The sequence below is a fragment of the Mustelus asterias genome, chromosome 12, assembly GCF_964213995.1.
Source record: "Mustelus asterias chromosome 12, sMusAst1.hap1.1, whole genome shotgun sequence".
Classification (NCBI taxonomy): Eukaryota; Metazoa; Chordata; class Chondrichthyes; order Carcharhiniformes; family Triakidae; genus Mustelus; species Mustelus asterias.
The window spans coordinates 45,505,101-45,520,204 of NC_135812.1; the positions used below are offsets into that span (position 1 = coordinate 45,505,101).

At 41.2% G+C, this 15,104-nt stretch overlaps 1 protein-coding gene across 2 annotated transcripts in view; it reads right to left on the minus strand.

Annotated features, from left to right (window-relative positions):
* ap2b1 (adaptor related protein complex 2 subunit beta 1) overlaps positions 1-15,104 on the minus strand; it is a 290,885-nt gene that overhangs the window by 223,432 nt on the left and 52,349 nt on the right. For both annotated transcript variants that reach the window (XM_078225148.1, XM_078225149.1), the window contains exons 6-8: positions 12,373-12,563; positions 10,981-11,202; positions 8,115-8,235 (exon numbers count right to left, since the gene is read on the minus strand). In XM_078225148.1, the coding sequence (XP_078081274.1) occupies positions 8,115-8,235; positions 10,981-11,202; positions 12,373-12,563 (534 nt within the window). The remainder of the gene's footprint in view (positions 1-8,114; positions 8,236-10,980; positions 11,203-12,372; positions 12,564-15,104) is intronic.

Consider the following 15,104-nt stretch of genomic DNA (forward strand, 5'->3'; position numbering starts at 1 on the left):
ATAAAGCTATCCCTCTTCCTGCAATGAAGCACGGTTAATTATAATGTCACAGTAAAATATCGACTGGGAAGTCATGATCTCAGTACTGTTGAATTTCAAGTTAAGTTTGAAAGTGTCACAATGATGTACTTGTGCGCGAGTAAAATTAATTTGTAATTTTATCGGCTGATCAAACATATTGAAAAGGCACCAATTTAAGATGGCTGTCACAAGTCACACGACATCTCAGATTACAAGTTGACCAGTTTCTGAAAGATCCAGTGTGAATTACAATTTAGGCATGCCACAGCATCCTTTAATGGAATTTCATACTTGCTATCGTCAAGCATTAGTTCAAAAAGATTTACTGAAACTGCATTGGACCTCACATTTTCTCTTCTATAAGGTTACTCCTCAAGTGGAGACAGAATGTATACCAGGACAATAGCAATATGGAAAGGTGGCTTTCCTCTCTCAAGATAGATAATGAATCATTCAGAAGCTAATGGGTGGGACATTATATACCATGGGACAATAGCCAGACAAATATATTTTAAATCATTATGGGGAGGGAGGGCATGTGACTGGAATAGCCATTTTTGAAATCGATTATAGCATGGAAGCTGAACAGCAGTTTGGAAAAATCTGTCAGTAGGGCAATAATGGTTCCTCCCTTCCCTTCTCCCTCAAGTCAAGGCCCTATCCTCATTCCAGTCTAAAATCCAGCAGAGGGAATTTTTCATCAAAAGAAAGTCAGTTGCAAAAACTGTCAACTTCAGAAAAAAATGAATAACATTTTAAAAAGAAATAGCCTCTGGCTTCCACTCCTAGAACTTCGATCGCAGTGGAGAAAAATCTGCTTCAGCCACAGACACCAACAAATTACTTAGAGTGAAAACTCCTTTTTCTTTTTACATTGAAGTTTGAACTATATACTATATAGCTAGCAAATCTGTGTGCGTGCATGTTGCAAAAGTAAGACACAGGTTTACCTTTTTAAATATATTCATATCTTTACTGGGTGGGCTTTTGAACTCAATAAAAACTAATCCCCCTTTTAAATTCAAGAAAGCCTGCCAAATTAGTTTCTTTGCAACCAACATGGTTAAGCACAGAAATGCCTTCATCCACTCTAAATTCAAAATAAACCATGTTTACAGTCAGGCCTAGAGTGGTAGGATTAGGGAGTCATTTTTGCCCATCCTCATGTAGCCATAATAAGTGACATATGCCAATCACAAAACAAGCATCTTAAACTTAAAGTCTTTTTAAGTATATCTATTAGCGTCACAAGTAGGATTACATTAGCACTGCAATGAAGTTACTGTGAAAATCCAGTCGCCACACTCCGGCACCTGTTCGGGCATACGGAGAGAGAATTTAGTATGGCCGATGTACGTAACCAGCAAGTCTTTCGGACTGTTCAGAGCATCCAGAGGAAACCCACGCAAACATGGGGAGAACGTGCAGACTCCGCACAGACAGTCATCCAAGCCAGGAATTGAACCCGGGTCCCTGGCGCTGTGAGGCAACAGTGCTAATCACTGTGCCATCGTGCTGCCCAATTATATAGGTATGATGAGCGAACTGGTTAAGGTTAATTGGATAAATAGATTAAAAGTTATAGCAGTAAATGTTTCCCACTGCTCATTTAAAAGAAATGATTCAAAATGTTCAACAAAAATACATTCCACTGAAAAACAAAAACTCAGCAAGAAAGATCCATCTATGACTGAGGAGGTGAGGGTAGTATTAAAGGAAGAGGCTTACAATGTTGCAAATATCAGTAGAAAGTTTGAGGATTGAAAGTTTTTATAGAAACCAAAGGGCCACTGAACAGCTGCAGAAAACAGGGAAAAAATTGAACAAGAGTAAACCTTTCAGAAATATAAAAATGATTGTAAGAGCATTGATAAGTATACAAGTAGCTAAAGTAAACATTAGAAGCAGAGATAGGAGACATTATCATCGAGGATGAGGAAATGGCAAAGGCATTGAATAAATATTTTATGTCTACTACTGTGGAGACGGAGACAAATTGCATAACAGAAATAGATCACCTAGGGACTAAAAAGTGAGGAAATTAATACCAGAGAAAGAGCATTGGAGACATTTAAAAGACTAAAATTAGACAAATCCCCGGGATCTGATGACCTACACACTGGTTCCAAAAGAGACAGCTGCAAGTGGTAGCAAATGCGCGAGCTATGATTTTCAAAATTCCTTAGAATCAGGAATTTAGGTCATCAGATTCCTAGAATCAGGAATGGTCCCATCAGATTGAAAGTTGGCAAATGTTACACCACTTTTCAAGAGAGGAAGGAGAGGGGAAAAAAGAGTTAGCCCGACATCTGTGTTATGGATCTGCCCAGCAACAGGTAAAAACCTGCCTAGTGAGAAAAGCAGCTAGCATTCAAAGGGGATGATGGGATGCAACCTTTCCCAGTAACGAAATTAGCAGAATCAGATGTAAATAGCTATCATCAGGAAACAACCTACCTAGATGACTAAGCGATCAGTGGAGGAATACAGATGTTAATTTCGAGTGTCATGGAAAGTGAGAGACACAGACAGCTCAAATACACAGAGGGGAAATCACAGGAACCATGGTATAAGTGCCAGGACCTGCAAAAGCAGGCAGGCTAGTTTAACATTTTACAGCTGGAGGCCTGTTTAACATGCAATAGCCAAGAAAGCATTGTAGCATCTAAGAGTTGAAAAGGTCAGATTTACAGCTCAGAATCTGAAGCGCCATTTTAACATCCAAGTCTTAGAGCCAAGATAGTGCAAAGACAGTTTAAATATCTTTGCTGGACCAGGAAAAGATGTTTCCCAGACTCAATTTGTCCACTTTGTATTGTGTGGTAACTATAAGCTGGATTTGATTTATTTAGCTTGAATGTTCTTTGGGAACGGGAAAGTCTTAAGGAGTTCAGGGATCACAAGATGTATATATTTTGGAACAAGGGGCAATTTCTATATAAACTGTGTTTAGTAGTTTACATATTTAATTGTCTTGAGTGTTATAGTCCTAGTCATGTGTACTTGACTTTTCTTTAGTTTAATAAATAGTCTTTAGTAATTGTTACACAACAATTGGGTTGGTTGTTCTCACGGGGAGTTTCATGCAACTCCTCACACCATTCCAAACTAAAACTATACACAAACCAGTGTTTCAAGTTGAGACATCATGGCTTGTGCCATCAGTCACTGGGAAGATGCTGGAACCTATTATTAAAGCCAGAACAAGACACTTACAAAATCATATAATAATTAGAACAAATGAGCATGGTTTTACTGAAGGGAAAGCCTATTCGACAAATTTATTGGTGTTTCCTGAGGATTTAAGTAGTATGGTAGATAAAGAGGTAAGTGTAGTATACCTAGATTTCCAAAAGACAAAAGGTGAATAAGCAAGATAAGGGCTGATGGAATTGGGGGTAATACATTAGCACGGAAAAAGGTTGGTTAACTGACAGAAAGCAGAAAGTCGACATAAATGGGACACTTGCAAGTTGGCAAGTAGTAGTGGAGTGCCGCAAGGATTGGTACTGGGGTCTCAGCTATTTACAATCTACAGTAACGACTTAAAGAGACAGAGAGCAAGGTATCCAAGTTTGATGATACAAAGCTAAGTGGAAAAGTACGTTGTAGGCAGGACACAAAGGCTGCAAAGAGCTAAGGACCAGTGCATGAGTAACATTGTGCATGAGCAGCTAAAGTAAACATTGGTACCTTGGAAGCAGAGGCAGGAGAAATTATCAAGGAGAATGAAATGGCAAACGTTTGAATCAATATTTTGCAAGCGCATAACGAAATAGATGGTAATCTAGGGGTGAAAAACAGAGGAAATTAAAGAAATTCATATCAGAGAAACGTATTGGTGAGTGGGCAACTGTGTACAGTTTTGGTCTCCTTACTTGGGAAAGGATATACTGGCACTAGAGGGGGTACAGAGGGGATTCACTAGGTTGATTCCAGAGTTGAGAGGGTTGGCTTATGAGAAGAGACTGCGTAGACTGTGACTACACTCATTGAAATTTAGAAGAATGATGGGGGAATCTTATAGAAACATATAAAATTATAAGGGAATAGATAAGATGGAAGCAGGGTGGTTGTTTCCATTGGCGGGTGAAACTCAAACTAGGGGACGTAGCCTCAAAATAAAGGGAAGCAGATTTAGGACCGAGTTGAGGAGGAACTTCTTCACCCAAAGAGTTGTGAATCTGTGGAATTCCCTGCCCAGTGAAGCAGTTGAGGCTACCTGGTTGAAGGCAAACAAATAGATTTTTGAACAATAAAGGAATTAAGGGTTATAGTGAGCAGGAGGGTAATTGGAGCTGAGTCCACGAAAAGATCAGCCATGATCTTACTCGAGGGGCCAACTCCTGCTCCTAGTTCTTATGTTATGTTCCAGGTAGAGTATAATGTAAAAATATGAAGTTCTTCATGTGAGTTGCAAGAGTACTTAAGCGGGATATGTTTTAAATGACATAAAACTTGGAAGCGTTGATGTACAAAGAGACTTGGGTGTGTTAATACAAGAAATGCAGGAAGTTAGCATGTAGGTGCAACAAGCAATTAGGAAGGCATTTCAGCCCATGGTCTATGCTGGCCCTCTACAGGAAGAGTTCATTTAGTGTCAATCCTGTCTTATCCCCTAAGCCCTGTATATTTTTCCTTTTCAGCTAATGATCCAATTCTCTTCTGAATGTCTCGAATGAAGCTGCCTCCATCACACCCTCAGGCAGTGCATTCCAGATCTGAGCCACTTGCTGCATAAAAATGTTTTCCTCATGTCACCATTGCTTCGTTTGTCAATTATCTCAAATCTGTGCCCTTTGGTTCTCTATCTTTCCACCAATGGGAACAGTTTTCACTGTGAATACCTCCATCAAATTTCTTCTTCACCAAGGAGAGCAACTGGCAGAGCCAAAGGAGGAGACAGTCGGACAGCTTGTCAAAGTGGTAGATTCAAACAGAATCTTAGAAGAGAGGGGCAGAAATAGCAATTTTGTGGGATGGAGTTGCAGCCTTTGGGGCTGAGACAGCTAAAGACACAGGTGCCAATAGTGTGGGGAAATTATGTGGACGATGCACAAGAAATCAGATTTGGAGCAAGGTTGAAGGCAGAAGGGGGTTACATAGATGGGGAAGGGTTAGGCCCTGAGGGATTTGAACATAAGGATAAGAATTTTAAAACTGAGGGGCAGACCAGGAGCCAATACGTCAGCGAGCAAAGGGACGGTGAATCAAAAGGGGAGTTAGCTTCTGCAGTTTTGCAGAGCATGCCTTGCTTATTAGTGAGTTTTTTTAAAAAGCCATCAGCTAAGCAAATAGTAGCACTCAAGCCATGATTTCTAACTCTGTTACAATCCAACCCTGCTTTTCTTCACAACTATGGAACTCAATGCCACGCTGGAGAAGAAAACATGAATTAGTTGAGGAAACTATTACTGTTTGTGAATTGGGATTAACAATCACAATAGAATTGAACTCTGCTGTGATGATTATCAGCACACCCTGTATACCAGGTAAACAAGATGATACGATCTCTTCATTCACCTTAGAACATCATACAGGACTCCTCAGTAGGTAAATACAAAGGCAAGGCTGCTCATTTTTACCCTGATGCATATTACCTTTTGATTCCAAGCTGTATGCCCTCATTAAACAAACCTAGTTACCATGTTACAGGCAGCAAAGCTTGTCAGAACGCTCTAAAGTCTAAACAGCATCTGAAGAGCTAATATTTATTCTACAGGAGTTACAATGATGGTTTGATTTCTGGATATATTTTCTACTGTTATTAATCATCTGTTGAATCAGTTTGCTTCTCTGATTCATGCTTTGCACAACCACATGATGATTGGAATGGATGGAAATTAATTAGCACATCCAACAAGCCTGGACTTGCAGAATCTTTGTACAAAGGCACTGCACTCTCCACATTTCAAACCTCACCAGTGTACAAGGAACATTCCAGAGAAAAGTCTGTGTTTGGAGATTAATTGCTCTTCTGAATGTATGAATGACAATAGCACTGTATAAACCTGGAACAGGTGGTTTTACATCTTAAAGGAGCTCAATGCAAGAATCGATTATAGGTGAGTTGAAGGGACTGATCAGGTTAGCTACTGCTAGTATTTATACTCTCATTACTCCTGTCTTTAAACTATTTTAAATGGGGAATGTCACTGTCACAGACACTGTTGCCAAATGAATCAGTTCACATTTAGACCCATAATCTTTCCAAACAACTTGCACTATTCAACCACAGAATTTTTACGGTGCAGGAGGAGGCCATTTGGTCTATTAGGATGCAGGAGGAGGCCATTTGGCCCATTACGAAGGAGATGGGGCCATTTGGCCCATTGTGTCTGCATCGGCTCTCCAAGCAAGCATCTTAACTGAGGGACATTCTCCTGCCTTTTCCCATACCCCTGCAAATTGTTTCTATTGAAATAATCGTCTAATATCCTCTTGAATACCTCGATTGAACCTGCCTCCACCACACTACCAGGCAGTACATTCCAGACCCAAAACCACTCGCTGAGTGAAAAAGTTTTTTCTCACGTCATATTTGCTTCTTTTGCAAATCGCATTAAATCTCTTCTGGATCCTGTTACGAGCGGGAACAGTTTATTCCTATCTATTCTGTCCAGCCCCCTGATGATTTTGAACATCTTTATCACGTTTTTAAAAAATAAGGAAGTAGGTCCCAAACACACCCCAACTGGAATAGGAATCAAACCGTGTTACTGGCACCAATATGGCTCACACTGGCTTCTTGCCAACTGAGCCAACCAGCCCAAGTGGACTGAAGTGATATGTCACAATTCTAAAGGATGGCCATGACTGACAAACATTTGTGAGCACTTTTCAAGATAACCTAGCGAAAGAGTGAGAAGAGTTGAAGGCCCTGGCACAGGCATACTGCTGCAGTGAAAAGGCCAGATTACATAATGCCAGAATCGGAGGGCATGAGGGGGAATACAGGGCTGAAGAAAGCTGCAGAGGTTAGGGCAAGGAAAGACCATTAAATCATTTTTAGATGAGGATTTTAAATTCGATATGCTGGGGATACGAAACCAAGTCAGCAGGAACAGAGGGTGATGAGCTCAGATCTTTGCGCAAGACAGAAAATCAGGCAGCAGGGTTTTGTACAAATTGTATTTTGTGGGAGGGCTGAACTCATGATACTGGAGAAGTCTCAGTGTGGATAAAGGTTTCCATTGATAATGGGGCTAAGGCAGGAACAATGGCAGAAAATACTGCAGTGGTGGAAGCGTGCAGTTTTGGCACCAAACTGGAGGTGGCCAAGTTCAACAGACCACAGAGGTCATGAGCGTTTTAACTAATCCAAGTGAGATTCCAGGGAGAGGGATGGAGTCAATGCAAAAAATGCAAAGATTTGGAAGCAATGGCTTTGATCTTCCTGAGGCTCAACTGTAAGAAACTCTGACCCATCTAATATAAATATTGAGCAGCTGTGGTCACGGGATTGAGGAAGATGACAAAGCAGGAGACCCTGGGCATCAACAGCATATATCTGGATGCATTTCCTATCTCGATAATAATATCAGCAAGGAGTAGCATACAGTTGAGGATTGCATTTTGGCAAACACCAGAGTTGACTGGCACTGTGATGTGAGCTCAAGGGGAATCCACTGTTGAAGACGCCATGGCTGCCCAGGCTGACAAGATGTGGAGCCATGCAAGCATGTCCCCATTCAGATAGGCCACAGAGAAACATGGGTAGAAGAGTAAGGTAACCATTTCGAACACTGCAGGAGTCTTGCTGATCAAAGAGGAATAAGCTGGCATTGACTTACTCACTAAGGTAACTGGAGCAATTAAACACATTCTAACAAAAGCAATTGAGTATTTTTGGTGTAGCCAGGATTTATAAATAACCTCCAGTGCAGAGCTGGTATTGACACAACCGAATGAATGGTTTCCTCCAAATCGATTCTAAATAAATTTACTTGTATGAAAAATTCAGCCAAGCTTTTCTTTTCCATTTTGGGACATGTCTTGCAGTTTTAAAACTTAACCCCTTTCTCTTCTTATCACAGAGACAGTAGCAATGTGCTTCCTTATTGTTTTGAAGCAGACGAGGAACATGCACTGACCTGGGCGATGTTAGCCTGAGAGGCCAGACGGATCATGATGTCCAGTTTCTCCAGTTTCACATAGATTGGATCATTGTATTTCACAAAGAACACCTTTATCTCTTGCTTCAGAATTTCAGGCCTGAAAATGAACAAATACATGTTTAGTTACAAAATTACCCTTTTGCATCATCCCATGGTTGCCCTGACACTGTCGTCTTACTATCCTCATTGAGCACGGAGTTTCCCCACTTTATCTGCACACTGACCTTTTTATATTAGCATTAAGAAACTTGAGGAAATAACCTTTCCTGAGTTCTTACTACCCTGACTGATTAGTTTGGTTTATTGTAACCCTATGTGTGATCACTCTCCTTAAAATTATCAGTTGCTCATAATTCCCGAATCGACAAATTCCAATTTTGAGCCAGCTGTACTTTGTATGAGATACTACTGATAAAAGGACTCAGCTTAGGGAAAGCATGGATGAACCACCAGGGTACTTCCTGCTTAACTCTCAGATGCCTGTTACAGGCAGGGGTTGACAATACATTATTATTTGTTCTTGGGATGTGAACTTCACTGATAAAGCCAGCATTTATTACCCATCCCGAATTCCCTTCGAGGTGGTGGTGGTGAGCTGCCTTCTTGAACCGTTGCAGTCCCATGTGGTGTAGGTACATCCACAGTGCTGCTAGGGAGGGAGTTCCAGGATTTTGACCCAGCGACAGTGAAGAAATGGCAATATAGTTCCAAGTCACAATGGTGAGTCACTTGAGGGAAACTCGTAGGTGGTGGTACTCCCATGCATCAGTTGTCTTTGTCGTGGATGGTCGAGAAAGCAGCTTTGAAAGATGCTGTCAAAGGAATCTCGGCAAGTTGCTGCAGCCCATCTTGTAGATGGCATAGTGCTGCCACTCTGCATCAGTGGAGGAGAGAATGAATGTTTAAGGTGGGAAATGTGGTGCCAATCAAGTAGTCTGCTGTGTCTTGGACGGTGTTGAGTTTCTTTAAATGTTATTGGAGCTGCTCTCATCCAGCAAAGTATTCCATCACATTCCGACTCTTGTCTTGCATATGGCGGATTGGCTTTGGCGAGTCAGCTGGTGAGTTACGCACCAGGGACCTGAGCTGCTCTTGTAGCCACAGTACTTATATATCTGGTCCAGATAGTTTCTGGTCAATGGTAACTGCTATGACGTTAAAGATTGTAGAAACCTGTTCAAAGCTAGCCATGGCTCATCTAGGTCAGAAGGTTGCAATCGACTCCCATCCCAGAGGCTTGTGCATGGAATATCAGTTGACACTGTGGTACAGTAGTGAGGGAGTGCTACACTATCGAAGACACTATCTTTCAACGAAGACATTAACCCGAGACCCCCATCTGCCTTCTTGGGGGCGGACCAACTGATACCATTGCACTATTTTAAATGGGATCAGGGGAGTTCTCTCTGTTGCCCAATAAGTACAAATTGCAAAAAAGAATAAAATTTTTAAAAATTCTGCTCGTATCCTTCAAATTCTTAATGAGGCATAGATGTTAATTATTTTTAAATATGAAAACTGTTTGTTCATTATTCCCAAGGGCCCATGTTATCAGGGTCACACACAACCACTGTTGTAAATGATTAAGAAAAAATTAAAGAGAAGTTAGCTGTAGAATATACTGATATTTCTGGCATTAGATGGTTTGAATAAATCAGACACCATAACTGTTTCTGCAAGATGGTCTATTTATAATTGCCTGCCAGCTCAGTGTGTTCTGAGCATTCAATTCAGTTCCCAGAGTAAGAATGGCCAAAGCATGCACAGAATAAAAATTAGAGACAAAAAGCAATCTTAGAAGCCTAGTAGTAGAAATGTGCAACGGGATCGAAGAGGGAAGGATAGTCATGCTTCAGCTGGAACCGTTCATCAGAGCTATCACTGAGTGAAGCCCTAAAAAAGGTCCACATGCAATTTTCTTTTAAATGGCAATATCTTTGAAAAGATGTGCTTTATTGTGCATATTTTACATGGCTGAGCAATTTACAGTTTGTTAGAGAGTGAGGGGTGTAGAAAGTGGAGAACTGACATGGAAGCCTCTTGGTGCCAAAGCAGCAAGAGAACAGTAGCTCCGATCTGGAGGCTGGCCATCAGTAGCTAATAGTTCAGTGCATCTGCTCTGTGTCGGTGAACATAACAACCAGAAAGGACTTAGACTTAATCCCCAACGTGTGCTGACTCAGCTCATCTCTGCCAGGATAGCTTTTGGGATGAGACAGCCAGTCCTCACTGTCGTGAGCTAAGAGCAGGAAAAAGAGATTTTGTATTCCTGATGTTGGGGAAATTTGGAGATCAGCATGTGTTGCCAAATTTAGTGGTCAGCCGAGAGTCACTCAAGCGATGAGACTATTTTGCATCTATAAGGAAGTGAGAATCTGCATGCAAGATGGAGGTATACATAACAATTTGATAAGGACTTCAGTATTAGACCACATTAAGGCACAATGCTACTTTGTTACAATGGAGCTGTTTTCCTTCAAAGCAACAACACATCAAATTGCTGTTAAGTGAACAAACTTCGTTCACCTCAACATTTCATTGTTGTCTGGTCAGGAGCACTATGGGTCAGTTTTATAGGGTATAGAGGCAAAGAAGTGACGGAGTCTGCAATACTGAGGGTTGAGAAGGCCAGGAGAAAGTTCAGCAGAGTCCACTGGTGTACCTGGAGATCCAGATGTAAAGGAAAGGGAGGACTCCTGGTTCTGGCAGTACCAGGAAGCAAGAGTAGGATCAGGAAGCACTGGGACAGAAAAGAAAATTGATAGGCAGGAATCTACAAATGGTGCAAGAAACACAGAATCTTGCAGCAACCACACCCCACACATACAAACTCTAGACTCACCTCTTCTGTACAATAAGGTTGATATTTCTCAAAGCTACATATTGGACCTCTGGTTCCCCAGATAGCAAGGTGACAAGAGGAGGAGCAAGCTTCTTCAGAATCGTGTTGTAATATTCAGAATCCTTAGGAAGAAGCTCAATAAATTTCATCAGCACTTTGACAGCTGAGAGGACAACTGCAGAGTTAGCATGAGAAAGTCGTGGGGTCACACGCTCACAAATACTGGAAAGGAAAGAAAAATTGTTGTTAAACTTTGGACACCAGCAGCTTGAAGCTAAACCATGATATCTAATTTGGCTTGGGATGCCAACCAATTTGGAACTAACCAAGCCTAGAAGAACAGATGACTGGCAAAATGCAGAGTGTAATCAACTTACACCATGTTTTCAGGCTCTGTCAGCTCTGAATTGGCTCCCAGACTAATCTGAAGTTACAACCCTCTCCACTCAATTTAAATGAACAGTCTCTCAGGCATACAAACAGCTCCTCTCAGTCAATAATATCAATGGAGGAGCTTAGAGGAAAGGAGGCCCAAAGTGGTTGCACCACATCGATGCAAAATATTTTTAGTATAGTTTCCCTCTGCCATTGGACTTTCCTTGCCTATAACTGTGTGTGGAGCTTCATCATAATGAACAACTCTCAAGGAGAGATCTTAATCATATTGTAGACAGAATGCATGCTCCTTTATTACACTGCAATACTCAGCATTAGAGCCCAACAACAGTCTCAGCGGCTCACTGCAGGTCACAATTCAAGACTAACAACACAATTATGTATTCACCCGCACTGAGCACTCAAAACAAATCACAAAGAATTTGGCACAAGCATTTAAACCATTAAGTCCAAATGAAAGACCAAGTGAAAAATGAATACAACACCATAATAGCCATTGGGGAAACGAACATTATTGATCCTTGTGCAAACTAACATCAACATGTCAGGATAAATTTATGGAGAACATTTAGTACACATTATTGTGAATAAGAACAACCATCTCTACATACAACAGATCTGAACAAATGCTAAAAGTAATGATGCAGAAATAGGGTTACAATGACAGTGGACTCAGTAATGTGAGATTGCAGTGATGAATTCGAAACAATGGACCATCTGGTTTCACTGCCAATCCCATAAGGCTTGTGAATATGATGATAGCAAGGAAGGTGTAGCCTTGGGGCAGGACAGAGTGAAAAACATAGGATAAAATCGAAACAGTTTGTAAGTCATGATCTTCAGAATTTTGATTAATAGCTTCACAAGATGCAACTATGAACTGTCCTTGTGAAAACCTTCTTCTCACCTCATCCAACTATTGTTATAGGCCAGTAATAGATTTATTAGTGGTTTCTACTGGACTTTCACAAGCCAGCGCCTCAGGTTTGAGCTCACCTCTGTGCCTCACGTTCATCCTTGGGGTTGTAGTTTGACAGGCAGTCAAGTATGAAGATCTGACCCCACTCGGTGCACTCATTGAGAGCGGTGATGAGTTTATTAATGTTCTGAGGATTGAGGTCGAGCAGGTTACTGTTTGGATGGGATTCACTAATCTCAGAGAGAGCTGCCACAGCATTCGCAACCACCTGCAGGGAAAGATATTGGATGGAGAGAAATTTATGTCCACGGTGAAAATATAGAACTTAAACATAAACATGGGCTTCTGAATTCAATTACCTGTTTATGTAATAAATGATCAGCTGAGATTAGTAACAGTATAAAATGGTAACTTAATGCCTTCTTCCAATATCTTGATAAAAGAATAGATGACATGTTATAACAGTGCTTTTACCAATAATCAGACACTGACATTTGCTTCTACTGTAAAGCATCAGGCTTCACTGTACCAAACATTATGGTCTTGTCCTCAAGACGGACTGTGAGCAGAGTTAAAAATGGCTGAGAGAATGGCTGCTGAGATAGTAGATGCATTGATTACAATTTTCCAAAGTTCTCCAGATTCTGAAATGGTCCCATCAGATTAGAAAATAGCAAACACAACTCTTCTGTTCAAAAAGGGAGTCAGAAGGGAAGTACAGGAAACTACTGGCCTGTCAGCACAACATCTGTTATAGGGAAAATTATTGAATCCATTACTGAGAAGATTATAGCAGGGTTTAGAAAATCTTAGTGCAATCAGATAGAGTTAGCATGGTTTTGTGAATGACTAATTTATTCGACTTCTTGGAGGAAGTAACATGTAACGTGAATAAAGGGGAGCCTGTAGTCATGGCACACCCTGATGTGCCACCTTATCAAATGCCTTTTGGAAATCCAAGGCTATTATACAAAATAAAAGTTCATGGTGTAGGCAGGTAACATATTTGTATTGGATAGAGGATTGGTCAGCGAATAAAAAGCAGAGAGTAGGGATAAATGGGTAATTTTCAGGTTGGCAATCTGTTACAGGGATCAGTGCTGGAGCCTCAACTGTTTACGATCTATATCAATGACTTGGGTAAAGAGACTGAATGCTTGGTTGCTAAATTTGCAGATGATACCAAGTAGGAGAGAAAGCTGCGAAGATAATAGCAAAATCTACTATCTCTAGCCTTTTGCAGACTCCTTAAGTGAGGTGGCAAATACTTGTCAGCTGAAGTACAATGCAGGAAAATGTGAAGTTGTCCACTTTGGCAGGAAGAATAGAAAAGCAGCATATTATTAAAATAGTTAAAGCTTGCAGAGCTCTGTGGTACAGCAAGATCTGGGTGTCCTGGTACATGAATCATATGGCAAATAGAATGTTGCTGGTTACTGCAAGGGAAATGGAATATAAAAGTTGGGAAGTTTTGCTACATCTGAACAGGGCTTTGGTGAAACATCTGGAGTACTTTGTATAGATTCGGTTGACAATATAATAGCATTAGAAGTAAGCCACTGGAATTTGAAAGAACGAGGGATGATCTTATTGAAACATCCAAGGTCCTGATGAGATTTGACTGGGTGGATGCTGAAAGGATATTTCCCCTTCTGGGAGCGTCTGTGACCAGGACAGAGTTTTTAAAAAAAGACTGAGATGGAAGTTTTGCGCAAACTCATATATATATATACTATCTCTATCAACTCCCTCCGCTTGCTGAAAGAGAATCACAACAAAATGTAGCTTCTCCCATCTAGTAGCAAGTGCAACAAGTGCAATTCCCCTCAGAACATCAGTCACACTTGATATTGAATCAAGTATCTTTGGTATATAAATGTGCTCTTTGCATATTTTGTTGGTGTAAATAAAACCAATTTGCTTCAAAAACAAAGTCTGCATATAAAATAAATCTGAAACCAGCAAGGTCTGACACTGAACCCAGCTGCTCTACAGCACTTTTATTAAAGAAGAACTCTCCTTTCTATCACACTTTTCACTATCTGGGGACTAACAAGGTACTTTTAAGTGCTGTCGTGACTGTAGTGTAGGAAATGTGGCAGCCAATTTGCAGGACGTTGAGCTTCACAAACAGCAATAACAACTGGATAATCTGTGCTCTTGTGCTATTGGTTAAGAATAAACTCTCCAGGATACCTTTGTGTGTACCTGACAGGGCCTTGATTGAACATCTCTTCCAAAAGATGCCATCAACAACAATGTAACACTCCTAAAGTACTGCACTGGAGGATCAGTCTGTGTGCTCCAGTCTCTGAAATGGGTCTTCATAGAATTGAAGACCTACAGTGCAGAAGGAGGCCATTGAGCCCAATGAGTCTGCATCAACTCTCTGACAGAGCATCCTACCCAGGCCCTCCCCATGTATTTACCCCGCTCATCCCATCTAACCTCCACATTTTCGGACACTATGGGATAATTTAGCATGGCCAAGCCACCTAACCAGCGCATTTTTGGACTGTGGGAGGACGCTGGGGCATGCGGAGAAAACTCACACAGACACGGGGAAAATGTGCAAACTTCACACAGTCACCCAAGGCCGGAATTGAACTCGGGTCCCTGGCGCTGTGAGGCAGCAGTGCTAACCACTGTGCCACCTTGGAGACCCAACCTTCCAAATCCAAGGTGAGAACACGACCCACAGCCAATCAGAAGTGAGAGTGCGGCCGCCTGAGCCACAGCCAATCAGAAGTGAGAGTGCAACCAACTGAGCCACAGCCTTGCATTCATGACAAGCGAAAACAAAAAGAAA